The 21,014-nt window shown below is 58.0% G+C and overlaps 1 protein-coding gene across 3 annotated transcripts in view; it reads left to right on the top strand.

Moving 5' to 3' along the window:
* The window catches only part of JPH3 (junctophilin 3), a 166,113-nt gene that overhangs the window by 84,437 nt on the left and 60,662 nt on the right, over positions 1-21,014 (top strand). Inside the window, exon 1 of one of the 3 annotated variants that reach the window (XR_014256646.1) lies at positions 415-1,307. The exons of 1 other annotated variant lie outside the window; for it this stretch is intronic. Coding sequence is in view for 1 of the 2 variants with exons in the window: in XM_082436904.1 (XP_082293030.1) it covers positions 926-1,307 (382 nt within the window). In the remaining variant the exon portion in view is untranslated. Of the gene's footprint in view, positions 1-414; positions 1,308-21,014 lie in introns of those variants that run through there. One more of the 3 variants, XM_082436904.1, reaches the window with a different exon arrangement.

Here is a 21,014-nt window from a genome sequence, read left to right on the forward strand (position 1 = left end):
GGAGCAAGAGGGGACGGCGGGCGGGCGGGCCGCCCGGGGCCTCCGCCTGCGCCACGCGCCCTGGACCAGGCGGACCAGCTCTCCTCTCCAGGCAGCCGGCGCGCCGGGGGCGGGGGGCCGGGCGGGGGCGCGCGGGCGGCGGGGTGCGGGGGCGCGCGCGCGGGCGGGGCGCGGGCTGCGGGCGCGCGCCGCGCCGGCCCGAGCGCGCGAGCCAGCCCCGGAGCGCACGCCGCCGCTGCCGCCCGCCGCCTGCCGCCCGCCGCCGCCGCCACCGCCGCCGCCGCCGCCGCCCGACCAGCCGCATTGCTGCTGCCGCCGCCGCCCGGCCCGGCCCGCGGCCCCCAATATGGTGCAGCCGCCCGCGCCGCCGCCCGTGCCGCCGCCGCCTGCGGGCCCCGCCGCCGCCCTCGGGCGCCCGCAGCGCGGCAGCCGCAGGTGGGGGACTGCGCCCCAGGCCTGAGCGCCGCTGTCCCCGCCCGGCCTGCGCGGCCAGCCCGGCGGGCTCGCCTCCGAGGGGCACTTGCAGCTGAGGTGGAGCCGTTTGCACCAGACGCTCCTGCTCCTGCCCCCTCCCTCCCCCTCCCCTCCCCTCCCCTCCCCTCCCCCGCCCTCCTCCCCTCCGGTCCTGTCTCCAGCGGGAGCGCGAGACGCTGGTCAGGCTCCGCGGCGCAGCTCGAAAATGAATAATCGCCCCCAATTGACTTAAATTCCACCGAAGCCGGCGCCGCGGCCGCCCGCCTCCCGGGACCTGCTCGCTGTGTTTTTTGCTTTCTCCATTCTTCCTTAAAAAAAAAAAAAAAAAAAAAAAAAAAACCAAAACAAAACCAGCCAGCCAGCCAACCAAGACTCCGGTTTGTTGATCGCCTTTTTTTTTTTTTTTTTTTTTTTTTCACCGTTTGCGGGATTTGCAAACCGAGTTACATGCATGTCCAGTGGGGGTAGGTTTAATTTTGACGATGGAGGGTCCTACTGTGGAGGCTGGGAGGACGGCAAGGCGCACGGCCATGGCGTCTGCACCGGCCCCAAGGGCCAAGGCGAATACACCGGCTCGTGGAGCCACGGCTTCGAGGTACTGGGCGTCTACACCTGGCCCAGCGGCAACACGTACCAGGGCACTTGGGCGCAGGGCAAGCGCCACGGCATCGGCCTGGAGAGCAAGGGGAAGTGGGTGTACAAGGGCGAGTGGACGCACGGATTTAAGGGGCGCTACGGGGTGCGGGAGTGCACGGGCAACGGGGCCAAGTACGAAGGGACCTGGAGCAACGGGCTGCAGGACGGCTACGGCACCGAGACCTACTCCGATGGAGGTAGGTGCGCCGGGCGCGCGGGGGCTGGCGGAGGAGGGACCTTCTTCTCTTGCCTCTTCTGTTTATCTCTGGGGAAGTCCAGCTTTTCCCTCCAGAGGGCCGTGGGCACCTGGGGCATTTCCTGGGGCTCCCTGGAGGCCACAGCGGCCTTGGCTACAGGTTGCCCCACTGCCTGGCGGGGGACGGTGCCCCTGTGCTAGCTAAAGGGTGTTGGGGGCTTTCCAGGAGCAGTGCCAGGCCCGGGAGCCGCGGAGCTGAGCCGAGTGTCAGTGCATCGTCCAGGAGCAGGCCGGAAAGGCCAGACTGGGCCCGCGGCCTCCTCCGGTACCCGGCAAGGGCGCAGGGGGGCTGGGAGAGGGCCCCCTCCCCTTGTTGGCAAAGCTCCCTGGGTGTCGGCCTCTGGGAGTCAGGCCCCAGCTCTGCTGCTTGTTTTCCTGCGGTGCCGACGGGCCTCCCTTAGTCCTGATCAACCCAAGCCAATGGAAAGAGAGCGGCTGGGAGAGCTAGAGGCGGGGGCTGCGAGCCCAAACCATCACAACAAGGCAATAAACTTCTAGGTGGTTGGACGCGGGCCGGAGCAGGCTGCTGGGGGGGGGAAGGGAGGGAGGCCCGTCTGTTCAGCGCGAGCCCAGGAAGCTCGCCTGTCAGTGGCCGAATCATTTTCACCGTTAGTTTAGGGGTGGTCTGTGCCTTCGTTCTAAGATGCCACCACACTCCCGGCCGGAAGCCAGAGTGCTGCCCGCCTGCCCACCCGCCACCGCGGCTCTAAGATGGTTTCTGTGCAGGGAGCCCTGGCCAGCTTTGCGGCTGTCCCCCCCGCCCCCCGTCCCAGACAGTCCGGTGTCCACTCCTCAGGGCGTCTGAGAGGCGTGGAGCACTTACTGTTTCTGGAAGCCAGACCCCAAACAAGCCTGCTCTCCGGAGGCTCCCTCCCGCACCTAGGAGCTCATCCTCAGAAGTGGCTCCATGCCTCCCCAGTCATTTTTCAGGCATGCATGCCTGGGAAAGGAGTGGGGCACAGCGGGGACTTGGGTGCTTCGGCACAGAAATCACGAGCGTACGTGTGGCCTCCTGCTCGCTGCCTCCGAGTGCTACACACCTGCTCCCCGGCCACATCCACAAGTGACGGAGGGCTGGAGAGTAATTATTATTCTGGCTTATACAACCGAGAGGCAGGGTTCGTTATTCCCCCGAGGGGAGGAGGCGTGGGGGGCAGTTACTTATATAACGCTCTTGCCTGTCGAAGCCGTGGCGCCCCGTCCCAGGCGGCCTCTTCTGTGCTGTTGTTTTCCTGGAGTGGGTTGGAGAGCTTCCCTGACCCTGGGGCTCTGGGGCAGGCTGAGCAGACGGCCCTCCCTGGGTTCTAGGCCGCGGGTGTGTGTGTGTGTGTGCGCGCGCGCGCGTGCGTGCACGCGCAGGCACGGCAAGGCCCAGGCGCAGATGTGGGTGTCTGAGGTGGGCGGCTGAGCAGCTTGGCGCTCCCAGCTGGGCTCTTTGGGAGCCCGGGGACCGTCGTCACCCAGGGGCTCTGGTCTGGCCGCTAGGCAGATCCGTCCCTCCAGAGGTGCTCCCAGCTGTGCCTGCACCTAGAGACTGGAGCCTGGGAGGAGAAGAGCCCCGGTCCCTCTGGAGCTCAGCAGAGTGTCTGAGAGTGAGGTCCAGCGCCCCAGTCGGCCCACCTTCCCCAGAAATCTTCAGTGGCCCACAGAATTCTATGCTCCGTTTCACAGACATCTACTGAGTGCCTACTCTGAGCAGGTGCTCGGGGCTCTGGGAAAACAGCAGACAGAAAGCTGTGCCCTCACGGAACTTCCATTTCAGAGGGAAGGGTGGTAATTTCGCTGTGATGACTGGGAGGAGAGGGTCTGATTCTGTGGCCGGGCACGAGCGTGGGGGCAGATGCGTCGTCGTGAGGAGTGCTGCTGTCGCTGGGCCGACATCCTTGGGTCTCTACCCGCCATTCAACCGGCTACGCCGTGTCCACTCCCTAAGGCACTTCCCTCTGCACCGTCTTGCTTGGGTCTCGCACGTTGGAGGGGCAAGGGTCATATCCATCACAGACAGAGCCAGGGAGGCCCCGGAGCCCACGAGACAGGATAGAGCCCCCAGCCTTTGGTGGCAGAGTCGAGGGTTTGAACCCCTGATCTGCCCAGGGTGGGGCCCTCTTTCCTCACATCACACCACCTGTATGCCAGCCGAGGCAGGCACACAGATGCAGGGCGCCAGGCCGACTGCTGCCTTTGGTTGGCAACAGGGCATGATGGAAAGTCGAATTGACCCTTCTGGCCTGGAATAATCAGGCCCAGACATCTGGGGCCACTTTTCTGGAACGTGGTCCCCGCTCCTCATTAGGAAGGTGACTGTTGAGTATGTTTGCCCTCAAGCAGTGCGTGGGGTGAGCAGGGCCAACGTGGGGTGTCGCAATCCGCCAGAACAGAGCAGTGGGTCTCCACGCCTGCTCCCAAGTCAGCTGGTGGGCGGGGGTGGGCCACGTTTCGGAGAGGGCAAGTAGAGCCTTCATGAGTTCGTGGTCCTGACTCCAATCCTGCTTTTCCTTTGCACTGGGAATGGGAATATTGGGCAGGCGTCAGCAAAGCTCCCGAACTTCAGCCCAGCTCCCGGTGCTGACTTGGGGAAGTGGTGATTTTCATGAATAATGCACCAACGGCAAATGTAGTCTACATTTAGCTGGAATTGGTGTGGAATCCATTTCAGCTGGGGGCACTTCTGCCAACTCCTCCTCCTCCTCCAGGTTCATCCTCCCCCGGGCGCAAGGCAGGCATTGGCTCACTAAAGTGAGCTGAGCGGCCTTCACTGTCTGTCGAGTGACCTCACATGGACGGTGAGGCCTGGGGGGCCTAGGGTGGCAAGAGCACATGCTGTGGAGTTGACATCCATTGGGCTTGAATCCCAGGCGTGCCTTTGCTCTGCTCTGTGACCTTGGGCAAGTTACTTAACTTCTCTGAGCTTCTGTTTCTGAAGCTGTACAAAGGGCTGATAATAACTGTAAAGTAGGTGGAGATTAATTGAGGCGGTGTACACGTCAATGCCAGGAATAGAGTAAGCATTCGTTATTATTTAACACTGTTTTATTATTACAGTTCATATGTGATGAATGTCACTTACAATGATCATTATTAGAACCAGTAGCCAGACAAGATAATGATGCTAATGAAAATGATAATAAATGGCAACGTTCAGCACTTACTGTGTGCCGAGCATGTGGCTAGTGTATGTATAATTACAGCACTCAATTCCTGTACCTCTCCGGGCTTGGTTTTCTCCATCCTCCCATTTCCCACATTGGGAAGCTGAGGCTCAGAGGAGCCAGATGAGTTGGCTGATGAACGCTGGGCGGCACCAGGATTCACGCTCGGGGCAGCGATTCCGGATCCCGTGCTTCTGTGTGGAACAGCTCTCTCTAAACTCCCTCGTGCAAAACTACCTCCTTGTTCCTTCCTCTTCCTCCGTACCCGTTCTTCTCCTCTGGGTGCAGCAGAGGAGTTGTAGGCAGACGCACATGGGCAGACACCACACCCAGGCGCTCTTCTCCGCTCGCTGGACCCCTGCTTTGCTGTACAGGTAAATATTTCCTGCTGGGTGCCATGCACACGGGATCCCTCGGACCAAAAGTTACCCCCCCACGAATAAAACCCGCCCACAGCCCGAAAGATGTGAGTCATTGCACACGCCCGGCCGCTCCCCCTCAGTTACAGATTCCGTTCACCGGCCCAGATCCCTCAGCCCACACGAATCACACACGCCCACAGTCAGAATTCAGATTCCCCGGTGCCTGCGCGCACACACAGTACACCTGTCACCCAGAGATGGTTTCCACCCTGTCTTCCAAAACACAGCCATGTGCACCCTCCGCCTTTGTTCCATTGCCAGGTACTCCAGATCTCTACCAACTCCTGCTCCTGAGAAGCAGCTCTCCCGGTAAAGGGAGGGTGCCAGCCGCAGAGCAGGGCTCAGATACAGATGGGTTGCGGCTTTGTTTCCACTTTAAATACGCGTTTAGGCAGTTAATGCCCCCTTTAAGGGGGAAAAACCCTCATCCAAACAAAGTCAATGACCATTGGTCGTGTTTTTTGGTGCTTGGCCAGGAATATGTGAAAAGTAAACTGTTGTTTTTTTTTTTTTAATCCAAATGCTCAATTTAGGAGGAAGCAGGTCCATGGACACGGGTGTTACGCCAGTAGGAACTCATTTCAGAAACAAAAGGCAATTGGAGATAAAAGCGTCTCCTCAGAGAGCCTTTCAGCCCCTCTGGGGAGGGAAAAGTCTTCATGAGGTGAAAGGAGAGGGGAAAGCAAATAACTAGTTCTTTGTTGCCAATAATAGCTGAGAAAGGAGGGTAGCTGAGAACTCCCCCATCCAGCGCAGCCCTGGAGCGATCTAACGAGCTTTCTATTAGGAACCCTGACTGGGCTGGTGAGGAAGTGAGGGTCAGCACCCTCCGAAAATAGCCGCCCGCCGCCTGGCTAGTGAGTAGCCCTAGCTGACGCTGACGGTGCGCGCAGCAAAGCCGAGGAGAGGGGGCCGTGGGCCCTTCTTTCCTGAGGATGCCATGCAGAGAGGAAGCCCCTGGGGGAAAACGGTGATGGTGGCAGTAGGGGAGGGCCAGGAATGTCTGCCCTTCTGCTTCAAGACTTTTTCTTCCTCATCTTCTGCCGGGCCTCCACAGCTCTAAAGACAGCTAGCTATCAACCATGAGCTGATAATTCTGTATAAAACATTCCTTAGGTCCTTAAATGTCAGCAAGATATTAGATTTGTGAGCCCTGGAAGAGAGGATGGTGTTTGTTTGAAATTTCTGCAGTGGTCCATCCCTTCTTGGATTAGCCACTCCCCAGTGTGTAGTTTCCTGGCTTGTGGAAGGTCACGTGGTGGATGAAGGTGGCACTGCAAGGGGTCCTGGCCTCGCCAGACAGGCTCTGTGGGCTGGAGGAAGGGACCGGCTCTCCCGTCATTCAGGAGAGGAGCTGCCCCTTCAGCACCTTGGAGAGCGCCCCCAGCAAACTGCCTGGGCTGCCAGGGAGCCCGCCTTGCTCTAATTCCTTCCGGGCATCTCTTCCAGCCAGACCGCGTCTCCCAGCCAGTGCCCACCTGGCCCTGACCCCTCCACACTCGGCCACCAGAAGTTTTCCTGCTCCCGCTCTGTCAGTGTGTGGGTTCCATGCTCCATGAAACACCACTACTGGGGGTGTTTGTTTTTCACCCCAATCCTATCAGTCTTTTCTGAAAAAGTTGAGTGCCTTCTAGATGTCTCCTGGTGAACCAAGAGAGCATTTCCCAGCTAACAGAGGCAGCTTTGGGGTGGGGTCCTTTAGTAGGACTCATGGAAATAAAACCTGAGGTTTATTTCTGCCTTGGGTTGTGTATGCTCAGTTCCTGTGGGTGTACAGGGGTTATAAGTGCACACCAGGGACTTCCCTGGTGGTCCAGTGGTTAAGACTTCGTGCTTCCACTGCAGGGGGCATGGGTTCGACCCCTGGTCAGAGAACTAAGATCCCACATGCCACTCAGTGTGGCCAAAAAAAAAAAAAAAAAAAGTGCACACCATAGGCAGCAAAGGAACGATTTTGTCTGTAGCAACCAATGAAAGACTGTTTTGCTTCCGTTCTCTTTAAATGGGCATCATCGGATTAGTCATCTACACCAACCCTGCCCAATCTGTATGCGGCTATTTGAATTTGAATTTAAAATAATTACAATGAAATGAAATTTAGAGACTCGGTGCTTCCGTCACACTAAGCCACATTGCAAGTGCTCAAGTGCCACCTGTGACTCGTGACCACCACACGGGACAGTGCGGAGACAGAATGTTTCTATCATCACACAAAGTCCTCTTGGACAGCGCTGGTGTGGAGTGTAAGAGTCACGCAAAAGGGGCTATGTGTCTGTGCCGGTCGCTGTTGAGTGTCCAGTCACTAAAATAGTGCCAGCATACAGTGGTCACTCAATAAATACTTGTGGAACGAATCAACTGTGCAAATGCAGTCGTGTTTGGTGATTTCATCCACTGTCATCATTTCACACATCCATGTTGTTGCAAGAACTTAGAACCGGATGTAGACAGTTAAAGGGGAATTTTAAAGCTCTTTAAAGCATTGCTATTATAATTCCCTGGTCGGTTTTGTTTTGTTATCAGCTCTGTCGTTGCTCATAGAGACTGCCAGTGTGTTACATGAGTAAGGTGGATGGTGTTGGATATAGTGCATAATAGAGATAATGTCCTAATGCTGCGAGGCATTCATGGCCAGAAGACATTTTTGGAGCACTGTCTAATGAGCAGCTTTCGTTGTAAAGTGCTAGGAAAGACAAGCAGAAAAATAAGTACCCTTTCATCTGCACACTTTCTAATGATCCCTTTTCCTCAGCTTGATTCATTCATTCATTGAGAAGCATTTACTAGTTCCTACTATGTTCAAGGCATAAAGACTGAAAAGCTCAGGTCCACTTTTGATGAATCCACCTGGCAATCTTTGCTGAGCCTGATTCTGTGTCTTAGTTCATTTGGGCTGCTGTAACGGAATACCATGGACGGGGCAGGGGTTGGGGGGTTTTAAACAACAACATTCATTTCTCACAGTTCTGGAGGCTGAGAAGTCCCAGATCAAGGCACTGGCAGATTTGGTGTTTGGTGAGGACCTTCTGGGTTGCAGACTGCCACCTTCTCTGTGTCCTTATGTGAGGGGAGGGACAAAGGAGGCTGTGGGGTCTCTTTCATAAAGGCACTAATCCCATCATGAGGGCTCCACCCTCATGACCTAATCACCTCCCAAAGCCTGTACCTCCTAACCCCATCACTTTGGGGTTTAGGATTTCAACGTATGGTTTGGTGGGGAGGGGGGGTACACAAAACTGCAGTCTATAGCACTACGTATACAGTACATAGTTTGCAGTAATGTAGGCTGTTGGAAAAAAATAAGCAATTGAAAAATAAAACACAAGAAACAGGAGGACATGACTTTTACCAAGAAGAATATGTAGCCTGTATGCAAAACTAAACTATGTAAGATAATTAGGGGTTTCTTATGCCAGACTTTGGGCATCCCCAATGGAAGTACCACAGGTGAGAGTTCTGAGAAGGGGAGGGAGAGACGTGTGTTTCCTTGAGTGAGCAGCAGAGACGTCCCTGGAGGGGCCCCTGAGCTGTGTCTGAATGACAGTGGGCAGTATGGCCATTACCCCACGACTGAAGTTGCTGACTTTGCAGGAGGCTTGTTCTCGGCCTCGGTTTTCTCATCTCTGCGATGGAGTCATAATAATTCTTTCCATTTCCATCTCCCACCTTCCCGGGAATGTCAGAGGTGTTGATTGGGATGTAGGGAGGGCTCCCTGGTGCTTTTGGAGACCTCTGAACGAATCGAGGGTCAGTCTCCGCTGCTGGTGCTGTCCTGCCACTGTCTGTTACTCAGGCCGGTGCGTCCCACACGTGAGTGTGTGTGAGAGTCGCCTGGGAGGTGTGCTAAAACAGATTGCTGGCCCCCCGCTGAATTTCTGGGTCTGAGGTGTCGCCCAAGACTTTACATTTCTTACAAGTTTCAGTTGATGTGGATACTGCTGGCCCGAGGACCCCACCTTTAGAACCGCAGTGCTGGGCAGTGCCTCTGAACCCCGGCTGCACAGTGGGACCACCAAGGATGGTGTCCCTGGAGACTGTTAGAAATGCAGAATCTCAGGCACCCCGCAGACCTGCAGGGTTAGAATCCGCATGCTTGCAAGACGCCCGGGTGGTTCTCACGCGGGCAGCTCTGTTTTAGCACACTTGTCCCGATCTTGGCTGCTCACGGAGTCATCTTGGGTGCTTTGGAAAATGCTAGTGCCTGGGCCCCACCCAGAGACGCCGACGAGGTGGTGTGGGTGTGGCCTGAGTGTTGAGATTCTTTTTCAAAGTGTCCAGGTGATGCTGACATGTGTCTCGGGTTGACGGCCTCTTGTCCAGAGCAGCCTCGGCCACGTGTCGGAATCACCGGGACGGCTTCAGGGAGGGACCCGTCTGGGTTCCACGCAGTGCTGCTCCAGCCAGGATCTCGGACGGTGGCATCTGGCTTGGGGATGTGATAAAAGTAGGCAGGGCTGAGAGTCGCTGCTCGGGACAGAGTTTTCTAAAACTCTGGGCCAAGTGGCTCATGAAAATGAGAGAGACTGTAGCGTTCCCAGGCACCACATGTAAGCGCTGTTACGTTTCCGCTCTGTCAGCAGTGGCTTCCTCCTCTGTGTCTGTGTCTCCCCTTTGTTTCTTTTTTTTTTTTTTAATATTTATTTATTTGGTTGCACTAGGTCTTAGTTGTGGCAGGCGGGCTCCTTAATTGCAGCTCCAGGGCTCCTTAGTTGCAGCTCGCCAGCTCCCTAGTTGTGGCACGTGGGCTCCTCAGTTGTGGCATGCGAACTCCCAGTTGTGGCATGCATGTGGGATCTAGTTCCCTGACCAGGGATCGAACCCGGGCCACCTCCATTGGGAGCACGGAGTCTTATCTACTGCGCCACCAGGGAAGTCCCTCCCCTTTGTTTCTTGTAAGGATGCCTCTCGTTGGATTTCGGGCCCAGCCAAAATCCAGCGTGAACTCATCTCAAGAACTTTAAGTTCATTGAATCTGCAGAGACCCTTTTTCTAAATAAGGGCACATTCCCAGGTACCAGGGTTTAGGACATGGGCATATCTTTTGGGGGACACTCTTCAACCCGCTACAATGCCCTACAGGCTTCGGTTTGAACGTGCTCCGAGGTGCATACATGTTAACTAGAATCCGAAAGTGAGGAGATTCCTTTGGAAGAAGGATAATCACTGCTTTTAACATCCACTTTGTCCCAAGTACTGGGCTGTGCACTTACCATAGATGTTACTTCTTTTAGTCCTTAAATCAGTGCTTTGGGGTAAAGCACGTGCTGCCATTTAAGGGATGATGAGAAAGTAAAGCGTGCAGGGTTCCGTGGCTTGGCGAGGTCGCATGGCCGGGGGCAGGGGGCCTCGGCTGGCCCAGAGCCGCCCGTGGCACCTAGCGATGGCATTTCCCAATGGAGCGATCATTTCAGCGCCCACCCCTGATCCCACCCCATACCTTACTGTTGAGGAAGCTGAGGCCCAGAGGAGCCCAAGGTCTAACAGTGAAGCAGAGAAAGGGAAGGATGACACAGTCTTCTGGACCTGAGCCTTTGCTGGGCCTTTGCCCAGCCATGCATAAACTTGTGGGGTCTCCCAGACCCCTCTGAGAGCATTTGGTAGCTGTGGTCCTCTCCCAGGAGGCAGGCCAGTCCCTGTACTCATGCGATGTTTTGTGGGCACCTCTGGGGGTCGAAGACTCCCTGAGACTTCTGCATGGACCCCGGATAAGAGCCCTTCCATCCTCCACGGCTGTCCAAACGTGCCGAGATCCCACAGCCAGCGGGAAGTGGAAGGAGGGCCTGCGGCGTCCCATAGGCCTGAGTGCAAGGCCAAGGCCCGGAGCGGGCAGCGGGCCTCTCCCCGTCCCTCCTCTCCTGTGAGGGCGCGCCGTAGCTTCTCCTGGAGGACTCCTGGGTCCGCCCTTGCCGCCACCATCTGACGCTCTGCCCTTCCTCCCGTCCTGCTCCCCCCAGCTCACGGCTGTCACTCTCAGGCCTGGCGAGTGTCTGGCCTTGAGCTGGGAGCTGCGCAGCCTTCTTTCGTGTGGTCTCCCTGTGAGAGAAGCGTGACTCCCCCGTTTTACAGGTGGGGAGCTGAGGCTCAGGCGGGCAGTGGAGACGGGAAATGCTGAAACAGGGCTGCCCTTGCAGCCTCTGGGCTGCTCGCCTAACCCCGGCCACCTGGACAGGCTCCCAGGGGAGAGCCCAGGGGCCTGCCGTGGGGCCACCTGACGCAGGCGGTCCCGGGGACCACGCCTTGAGAAGCACCTGTCCCCCCCCACCCCCACCCCGCGAGCCAGCCTCTGCATCAGGGCTGAGGACGGCAGATGGGGGAGGGGAGGCATTTCCAGGGGGGCTGGGCGGCAGCCGCACCCTGGGGAGGCTGGGAGGGTTTTCAGTGGGGGGGGTTTCAGGAACCAAGGGAGGCCAGGGGACCCCCCCCAGGAGTACCAGGCGGGATCTCACCTGGCAGGCCGGTGTCACAAACCCGGGCAGGCTCTGTCGGAGGCTGGAGGTAGGAGCGAAGCCAAGGGGCTGTGGGCCGTGCGGCCAACCTGTGTGCATAGCCTTTTCACGGCCCCACCCCTGGCCATTGGGCTGCTTACTGCTGAGTTCAGAGACGTAGCTGCAGTGGTTGAAGTCCACTTTGGTGAGGACGGTGTGGGGTCTGTGGCTTTGCCAGGCGTGGAGCCCCCCTGCTGGCCCCTCTGGGCCCTCCATGTGCACACACGCCTGTGCGCTGGCTCCCGTGGCCCCCACGCTCCAGAGGGCAGAGGCCGGTCTGTCAGGTTCCTGACTGTGGCCCCCGGTACGGCCGCAGCGCCTGCAGCAGGGGGAGGCTCGGGGGACCATGGTTGGACGATGAATGAATGACACACCAGCAGAGAGCTGAGGATGTGAAGGGGCAGTCGTGTGGAGAGCGGGAGAACGAGCAGGTGGGGAGAGCAACACGTGCAAAGGCCCAGAGGCAGAGGCGTGGGCTGCAGCCGAGTGAGGGCAGAGGGTGAGGGGTCTGAGCACAGCTTCCGGGCCATGGGAAGGACGTGGGTTTTGTCCAGAGGCCAGGGAAGGGCTCTGAAAGGCTTAAGCAGGACAGCAATGCGATCTGATGTTTGTCCTTTTGTAATTAAACGTTTTGTTTCCAGATAGTTGTAGATTCACGTCCAGTTGTAAGAATAACACAGGGACATCCCCGAGCCCTCCACCGTGTCCGCCCCAAGGGTAACATCTTGCAAAACTCTGGTACAGTGTTATAGCCCGAATGCCAACGTTGATACAGTCCGATACAGAATATCCCATCACCACAGGGACCCCCGGTCCTCCTTCCATGGCCACACCCACTCCCCCCTCACCCCTGTGTCTCCTCAGCCTCCGGCAACCACTGATGTGCTCTCCATTTCTCATTTCAAGAGTGTTCTACAAATGTGGCCTTCTGGGAGCAGCCTTTGCCACTCGCCGTGGTTCTCTGGAGACCGTCCAGGCCATTGTTCCCGTCGACAGTTGGTTCCTTTCACTGCTAGCTGTGTTCCAGAGTGGATGGAGCGCTGCCCCGTCACCGTCCAGGGCCGTCTGGGGTAATTCCCGCGTGGGGCTGCTGTGAATACCCGCCGCTGCTAACTTTGACGTAGAGGCTTTGTGTGAACCTGAGTCTTCATTTCTCTGGGATAAATGCCCAGGAGTACGTTTGCTGGGCCGTGTGGCAGTTGTACGGTTGTGTTTGGATAATCACTCTGGCTGCCGGGTGGGGAAGGAAAGGGGGGCCAGAGAGGAAGCTGGGGGCCCCTGGGAGGCGGTGCAGGTGTCCAGGGGGGAAGGGATGATGGCCTGGGTCCAGGTGGGGACAGTGGGCTGGGGAGAACCAGAACCCTGAGAGTTCAGAGGTGAGCAGAGCAGGCGGGCAGAGTCCGGACGGTCAGCACCCAGGCACCAGGGACAGAGGGGCCCCTGGGGGAGGGGTGGGTGTGGAGCCAGGTGGGTGTGGAGCCAGGTGAGGATGGCGAGGCTGCGGTGGAGGTTGTGAGTCTGGATCTCAATGGGGCATCATACTCTGGGAGGCGGTAGCAAAAGGCTGGAGAGAGGTTGTCCCTGGAGGGGCCCCAGGACTCAGAATCGGCTGAGGAGGAGGAGGGCAGGGAGGGGAGGAGGGTGGAGACAGGCCCAGGGGGTGGGGGTGGGACAGCAGGAGCAGAGACGGGATGGGGACCCAGCCCTCACTTGTCCCGGCCACGTGGCCAGCATTTTCGTCCGTTAGGACATCTGATTGCCCCACACCCCGTGAGGCCAGGCCCACACAGTTACTGTGCCCATTTTACAGACGAGGAAACCAAGGCCAGGGGATAGAGCGACTTGCCAAAGTCATGTGGGAGATTTGGGTTCTGGAAGCCACAGAATCACACAGCACAGGGCTGAGTTCAGACCCCAGATCCTTGGTTACGAGCCTGCGTGGGGCATCTTGAGCGTTGTATGCGAGCCCAGGCGAAGATTTCTGAGCTGGCGCCTGGTTTGCACAGATGCTCCATAAATAAGCTCGTATTACTGTCGTAAACCATTTACAGACGCCAGTGGTGGATGGTAGTTCCGGTTCCACGCTTCCTGTTTTCCCCACCTATCCTTACTACATCCTGGAGGTGGTATCAAGCCTGCACCCTGGGAGAAGACAAATGGTATTGTTTTACTGAGACATAATTTACATAAAATCCATCCTTTTTTTTTTTTTTAAATTTTAATTTATTTATTTATGGCTGTGTTGGGTCTTCGTTTCTGTGCGAGGGCTTTCTCCAGTTGCGGCAAGCGGGGGCCACTCTTCATCGCGGTGCGCGGGCCTCTCACTATCGCGGCCTCTCTTGTTGCGGAGCACAGGCTCCAGACACGCAGGCTTAGTAATTGTGGCTCACGGGCCCAGCTGCTCCGCGACACGTGGGATCCTCCTGGACCAGGGCTCGAACCCATGTCCCCTGCATTGGCAGGCAGATTCTCAACCACTGCGCCACCAGGGAAGCCCCAAAATCCATCCTTTTAAAGTGTACAATTCGCTGCTTTTAGAAGTTCACAAGGTTGTGCAGCTATCACCACAACCTAGTTTTAGAACTTTTTTTTTTGTCACCCACAAGAGAAACCTCGTTATGCATTAAGCAGTCACTCCCCATTGCCCCTCCCCCGCCCTGACCTTGACAACCCCTAATTTGCTCTCTTTCTCTGGATTTGCCTCTTCTGGACATGTCAAATAGATGAAATCCTACATTATGTGGTCTTCCTTGTCTGGCTTCTTTCACTCAGTGTCTTCAAGGTTCATCCACGTCCCATGTATCAGAACTTCATTCGTTTTTAAGACTGAATAACATTCCACTATAGGGATAGACCTCAGTTTGTTTAGCCATCCATTCGTTGATGGACGTTTGGGGTGGTTCCACCTTTTGACTCTCGTGAATAGTGCTGCTGTGAACATTTGTGGACACAGTTTTGTGTGGAAATATGTTTTCCGTTCTCTTGGGTAAATACCCACGAGTGGAATTGCGGGGTCATATTGTGACTCTTGTGTTTCACCTTTTGAGGAGCTGCCGGCCTCTTTTCCAGAGCAGCTGCGCCGTTTTACAGTCCCATCAACATGGTTTGAGGGCTCCAGTTTCTCCACATCCTCTCCACACCTGTTATTATCTGCCTTTTTGATTACAGCCATCCTGGTGGGTGTGAAGTAGTATCTCACTGTGGTTTCAATTTGCGTTTCCCTAATAACCAATGATATTGAGCATCTTTTCATGCGCTTCTTGGCCATTTGTGTGCTTTTGGAGAAATGTCTGTTCAGGTCCTTGCCCACATAAAGATTGTGTTATTTGTCCTCTTACTGTTGAGTTCTGAAGCTTTTCTATGTATTGTAGATAACCACGGTGACTTAAACTGCAGTGCCTGACTCCTAGCCATCCCCAGGGTGCCCGTGGACATGCTGCCCCCCCCATTGGATGGTGGATTCCTTGAAATAAATCGTGGGTGCCTTTCTCTTGCCCCCAGAGTACCTAGCACGGTGCCAGGCACACAGCAGGGGCTCAGTAAATGTCGGGACCTCAGCCCACCAGCTAAGCGGCCAGGTGGTCCTGTCCAGTTCTCAATGAGGTGGCTTTGATGGGCTGCATTTAGGGTCTGTTTTACCAGCAGCAAGAGAACAGCAGTGGTATCTGCAGGGAAGCTGGGACCCACACAGGTATTTATTGAGCATGGACTGTGCCGGACAATGAGCTGGCCCCAGGGAGATCAGGGAACCAAGAGCCCCAGGGCGGTGCGTGCATTTGCACAGGCTGGGGACCGTGTCAGTGAGTCGTTTACATGTAACACTGATGGGATGGAGGAAGCTGGGCCCAGGCTAACAGCTTGGGGCTGGCGGGTGTCTGGGGCATCTGGGAAAGCCTTCTAGGGGAGCGACTTTCCTGCAGAGACCCGAGGATGGCAGGAGTGAGGCGGGTGTCCGAGGCGCTCCAGGAGGAGCATTTTTAAGCACCCAGAGGCAGAGGGAACAGGGCCGTCCCGGAAGCACGGGGGGACAAGCATGGCTGAGGTCAGAGCACAAGGGGCCATGTCTGGGGACTAGCCCCCCCGGGCCGTGGGGGCCACGGCCTGACCCTTTGGGTCTGCACAGAACCAACCTGATTGTCCGGAGAAACAAGAGCCAGGAGGTAACCCACCAGGGACCGAGGTCCCAGGCAACAGCTGGGCCGGAGTCTCCCTGGGCCCTGGTGTGCCACGCTGCCCGGACAGCGGCTGTGTCCACCGTGCAGGGCTCAGTGTGGAAGAAATTAATCGCGGGTCCCCGAGAGAATGCGGCAGAAATATAGCAGAAGTCAGGGTTTTCTCGGGGCTGGATCCAGACTGCCGTGTTGACAGTGACCGTGAATTGACAGGCGCAGAGTGTCCTGCTAGCTCGAGGCCAAGCAGGAGGAGGAAAGGACAGGAGTGTTAGTGGAGAGATGGAGAGGGAGGGCAGGGGACAGAGACAGAGACAGAGGAGACAGAGACAGGAGGGAGAGAGACAGAGACAGGGACGGGGAGAGGCAGGGCTGGGGAGGAAGAGGCAGAGTTGGGGGTGGGTTATGGGGGGGAGGGGAGGGAGAATGAGCCCTTCCTTGCTGTCAGGGGCACACGTGTGTTATTTCTCACTCCGCCCCTTGTTTCTAAGCCCAGAGCCCAGCCCCTTCCACACACCTTCCCATAAAGTCCCAGCAGCAGCCCCTGAGGATGGCTGTCCTCTAGCCCAGAGCGGCCCGAACCCACCCAGAGCAGGGCCACCCCGGCTGTTCCTGTGCCCCAGGCAGGAACCCCTGCCCAGCGTCCAGCCCTGTGCCCCCGTCTCGGGACGGTGAGGGGCGCTAAGTAGAAGTGGGTCCCCAGGGCATGGGGGTCTCTAGGTGATGCCCGGCAACGCTGCCCATTCACCCGGCAGCCCAGGGCTCGATCCCACTTGACCTGCTCTCGGTTTGGCCCAAAGTCCTGAGATGAAAATGCGGGTCTGCCTCAGCTGCCCATGGAGCAGGACCCCCAGCCTGGGGACAGCTCTCCATCTGCTGGGAGACGCCCCCTGCGTCGTCCTGCAGGAGGGGCCCAGGCCCAAGCCCCCTGCCCAGCCAGCTGCGGGAGGGTTGTCAGGGCTGATTCGGAGCCGGAGCCAGGCAGGGCCAGCCTGGGGGCTTCTGAGTCCTGTCAAGTTGTCAAGGCAGACCTGCCTCCAAGCCTCCCCGCCCACCCACAGTGGCCAGCAGGGAGGAGTTCCTGTGGAAACGCCCAGAACTCCCTCAGGGCGCAGAGGCCAGCCCCCCAGGAGCACCTGCTTGGATCAGTGGGGAGCCCTGGAGCGAGAGGGTGTTAGAAAGAGCCTGCTGTGGGAGTGGCCTTTGGGCGGGCCGTTTGGGGAGGGTCTGAGGAAGGGGGTTCACGCTGGAGTGGGTGCTGTCGGAAAGGGGGGCAGTCCTCTGATGGGGGTCTGACTCATCTACGGAGGGGGGCGAGGATGGAGCTGAAATGGTGAAGGGTGCTTTGGCCTCCTTGAGGGTTGGCACTGTGTGGGTGGCCGGGTGACCTGTGTCACTCCGTGGTGGTCAGAGCAGCCTTGTCTGAGGTCCTGTTTGCGCCCAGCGGAAGGACAGCATAGCCTGACCGGCCGGGAGCCAGGCCGGTGCCCAGGTGTCCGGGGGCCTTTTGGGGGAGGGATGGGAACTCCTCAGGTCTTCTCACCGTCGGACCGCTTCTCCCAGCCACCTTCTGCCCTCAGAGCCACTGTTCTGGCTGCCGTGCCTCAAGGACCCTGGGTGATGGCTGAGGAAAGTTTCCGGAAAACCCAACCTCAGGGGCCTGTCTGCCAGGGGCGCAGGCCCTCCTGCCTGTGTGGCCGGGGACCGTGCAGGGCCTAGAAGGAGCGTGGGCCCTGGGCGGGAGCGACGGGGGCGGGGTCTGGCCAGGTTCCCTGAGGCACGGGGTGCTGGGACCTGAAGGAGCCGGGTGAGGGGGCTGCTGGGGGCACCCAGAGACTCGAGTCAGGGTCCCCGCCCTCTCTCAGAGCCCGCCTGGAGATGCCCAGCCCAGCTGCAGCCCCGGGGCTGACCAGGAGTCAGGGTGGGGCTGGGGCAGACAGTTTGGCCAGAGCCCTGCCCTTCCCCAGGCCCCCTGAACGTTGAGTCATTCTGGCTGGTGGAGGGCAGCGAGGTCTGCTGGCCCGTGGGCCCCGTGTCGGCCCTCCTGCTCCTCCTGCTCCTCCCTCTGCGCTCGGGGTCCCTTCCCAGAGCCGCTCCCTCCAGAGACGCCTGTGGAGCCCGCGATGTCCCTCCTTACCCTGGGGCAGCGGGGTGCAGGGCCAGCTGTCCCCCCACTGGGCCCAGCACAGCTTGGAGCTGCGTCCGTGGGGGCCGCAGGGGCAGCGTGGGGCCCTGGCACGGTGTGTCCTGGGCCCGGTCCACCCCTCGGCTGGCCGCTCTGGCGTCCGGCAGGGTGGGTGTGAGCTTCATTCTCAGCTCTCCGGCTGGCAGGCCTGGGTGTAACGCTGTCCCAGGGCGTCTGCAGCCACCCTCACTGGACGTGCTGTTTCCATGGGTGACAGGGTCACGGGTTTGGCGAACGCCACCGTGGTTTGCTGCCTGCCTCAATCCCAGGTGGAGGCTGGTGAATATAAGGATGTAGTTTCTTCCCTCACAATCCCCAAGTCTGTCCTACCCTTGGGAGTCCGCAGACCCCAGGCTGGGGGGCCCCTGCACCGGCCCCGCCCCTTGGGAGCAAATGTCACGTCTGAAATCAGAGTCTCCTTCTCCGTGTCCTGGGTGGAGTCCTGACGGGAGCCTTCTCCACCCCATGGGCCACCGGGGCCTCTGGGTGGACTTGGGGGTGTCCTGTGGAGGTTCAGGGCACAGCTTGGAAGCACTCCCCAGCTGTGCGGTCCCCCCTGGGCTGCAGAGCAGTCTTTCTGGGACGTCCTCATCTGTGGGGTCCCCATGGAGCCCAGTAATCGTGGGGATTGTTTCTGGCCTTCACAGGAAGTGGAGGTATCCCCACTGGGGTGGTCAGGGTAGCTGTGATGTCTGTCAGGAGGGGGCAGAGACCCCCAGACCCCTCCCCGGGGCAAAGGAAGGGTGGGCCCGCCTCACCCCCAGGCCCACTCAGACTGCAGGGGCTCCACTAACCCGAGGCTCTATTTTTAATAGTTTGAGGTACAGTTCGCACACCATACAATTCACCCACTTAAAGCATACAATTCCGTGATTTCTAGTATATTCACAGAGCTGTGCAGCCTCACCAGTCAATTTTAGAACATTTTCATCACCTCAAAAAGAAGCCCTGTCATCCATCCCCCCCTCCCCCTCCCCCAGCCCCCGGCAACCACGAATCTGGTTTCTGTCTTGCGGATCTGTCCATCGTGGACGTTTCATGTAGATGGAATCCTTCACTGTCGCTTCTTTCACTCCCTGTAATGTTTTCGAGGTTCGTCTATGTTGTAGCTTGACTACGTGCCATGTGAATATTAAGACAGGAATATCCCAGCATACGGATGGACCACATTTGGTTTATCCATCATCCATTGATGGACCTTTGGGTTGTTTCCCCCTTTCGGCTGTGGTGAACAATACTGCTGTGAACATTCGTGTACAGGTTGGTGTATGGACGTGTGTTTTCATTTCATTCTTTTCATTTTTGAGTATAAACCGAGGAGTGGAATTGCTGGGTCAGGCAGGACCTCTAGGTTTAATTGAGGAACTGCTGGACTGTTTTCCAGAATGTCTGCACCATTTTACATTTCCATTCAGCTTCTTTTTAAGGAATCTCCTGGAAGTTGAGATGTCCTTACAGGCCCTCTACCCCTCACCCAAACCTGGATATTTATTCCTGGACGCAGTGAAGTCTATGTTTGGAGAAACTCCTAATTTCTCAAGCACACCGTCTGTGCAGGGCACAGGACCTGCTCAGTTTCGCCCCCTGCAGGTGGCCCTGCCCACGTTCCTGCCCCTTCCCACCAAGCCCTGCTCTAGTTTCCTTCATGGTGGGGTTCACCTAGTGTCTCTCTGTCCCCCTACATCTCGGGTCCAGGAGGTTTTTTGCTCTCTGTACCCTCAGCCCCTGGCGCTCGGAAGGTACCTGGTAGATAAACAGTCATTTAGAGTAGGGGGGTGTCCCCACGCCGCGGGAAGCGGGCGCTCGGGGAGGTGGTGAGGTGCAGCCCAGACTGCAGGGGCTCCACTAACCTGAGGCTCTGTTTTTAATAGTTTGAGGTACAGTTCACACACCATACAATTCACCCATTTAAAGCATTTAAAGAGAGTGACCAGCCATCATGCTCTCTGCGTTTCAGGGCTTTGGAAAAAGAGGCGGTGCAGGACCAGCTGGTCCCCAGGCACGCTGTCATTCTTCTCAGAGAGGGTGGACTTGGGGGGGAGGGCGTCCATAAGGAGATACAGAGACCCGAGGACGCATCAGGCACCTGGGAGGGGGCTCCATGGGGATGCATCAGGCACCTGGGGGAAGGGCTGCGGGGGGACGGCTCAGGCACCTGGGGGAAGGGCTGCGGGGGGACGGCTCAGGCACCTGGGGGAAAGGCTGCGGGGGGATGTATCAGGCACCTGGGGGAAGGGCTGCGGGGGGAAGGACTGCGAGGGGACGGCTCAGGCACCTCGGCGGCCTCCGTGGAGCTATAACACGCACCTGGGCGGCCTCCTCGGGGATAAAAGAGCTCACAGGCGCCTGGCGTTCATGCCAGGCTGGAGCTGCTCCCGGTGCTGGTACCCGGTCGGTTAGGAGCTGCAGCCCAGCGTGTTAGGAGCTGTTTTACCCCCATTTTACAGACGTGGAAGTGGCAGATAAGTAACTTGCCTGGCCTCACGGCTTAGTGGCGGAGCTGGACTTGAACCCGGGGTCCGGCGGGTGTCCTGCCCACCCCTCTTGCTTCCTCTGCCTGTCCCCTGGAGCAGGAGCCCCACGTGGGACTCAGCCCTCCCCTCTCCCCCCCGGGGTCCTGTGCTCCAGGAACTGAGGCCTGTGGGGGGTCTCACGGGGGCCCAGGCAGGCCGGTGGTGTGGAACCCCTGCGTGCGGTTGTGGGTGTTAGTGTTTTCCTGCGATAACGGCTCATAGCTCATGTCACATCTCGGAGGGCTCGGTGACCCACCTGGGCCCAAATCCTCCGTCTTAACCTGGGTGCTTGGCCTGCGGCCTGGGCCGCCTTCCTGGCGTGTTTGGTGTGTGTGTATAGCGCGCCTGCCCTGGGAAGAGCCGGCGGGGGCTCCCCAGAGAGTGTGAGACAGAGGCTGCTGCCCGGGGTGAAGCCGGGAGCTTGACCGTCGGGCAGCTTTTCAGCAACAAGATCGTTGGTCCTCAAAAGACATACCATAAAAAAGAAAACGATTGTTGGTCCTGAAATAAGAATCACCTGCGAGCTGTTAAAACCCTCCGCTGCTCAGGCCTCACCTCTGACCCACTGAACCGGTGTCTCTGGGTGGAGTGGGTCTCAGTCACTAGTTTTCAAGGTCCTGCGGGTGGTTCTAACAGGACAACCTGGGTTCTTGATCTCGAGTGGCATCTGAGTCACCTGGAGGGCGTTACAGCCCCGGTGGTCCTCCCACCTCCAGAGTTTCTGC

This window comes from Balaenoptera physalus, assembly GCF_965194825.1.
Source record: "Balaenoptera physalus genome assembly, chromosome: 19".
NCBI lineage: Eukaryota > Metazoa > Chordata > Mammalia > Artiodactyla > Balaenopteridae > Balaenoptera > Balaenoptera physalus.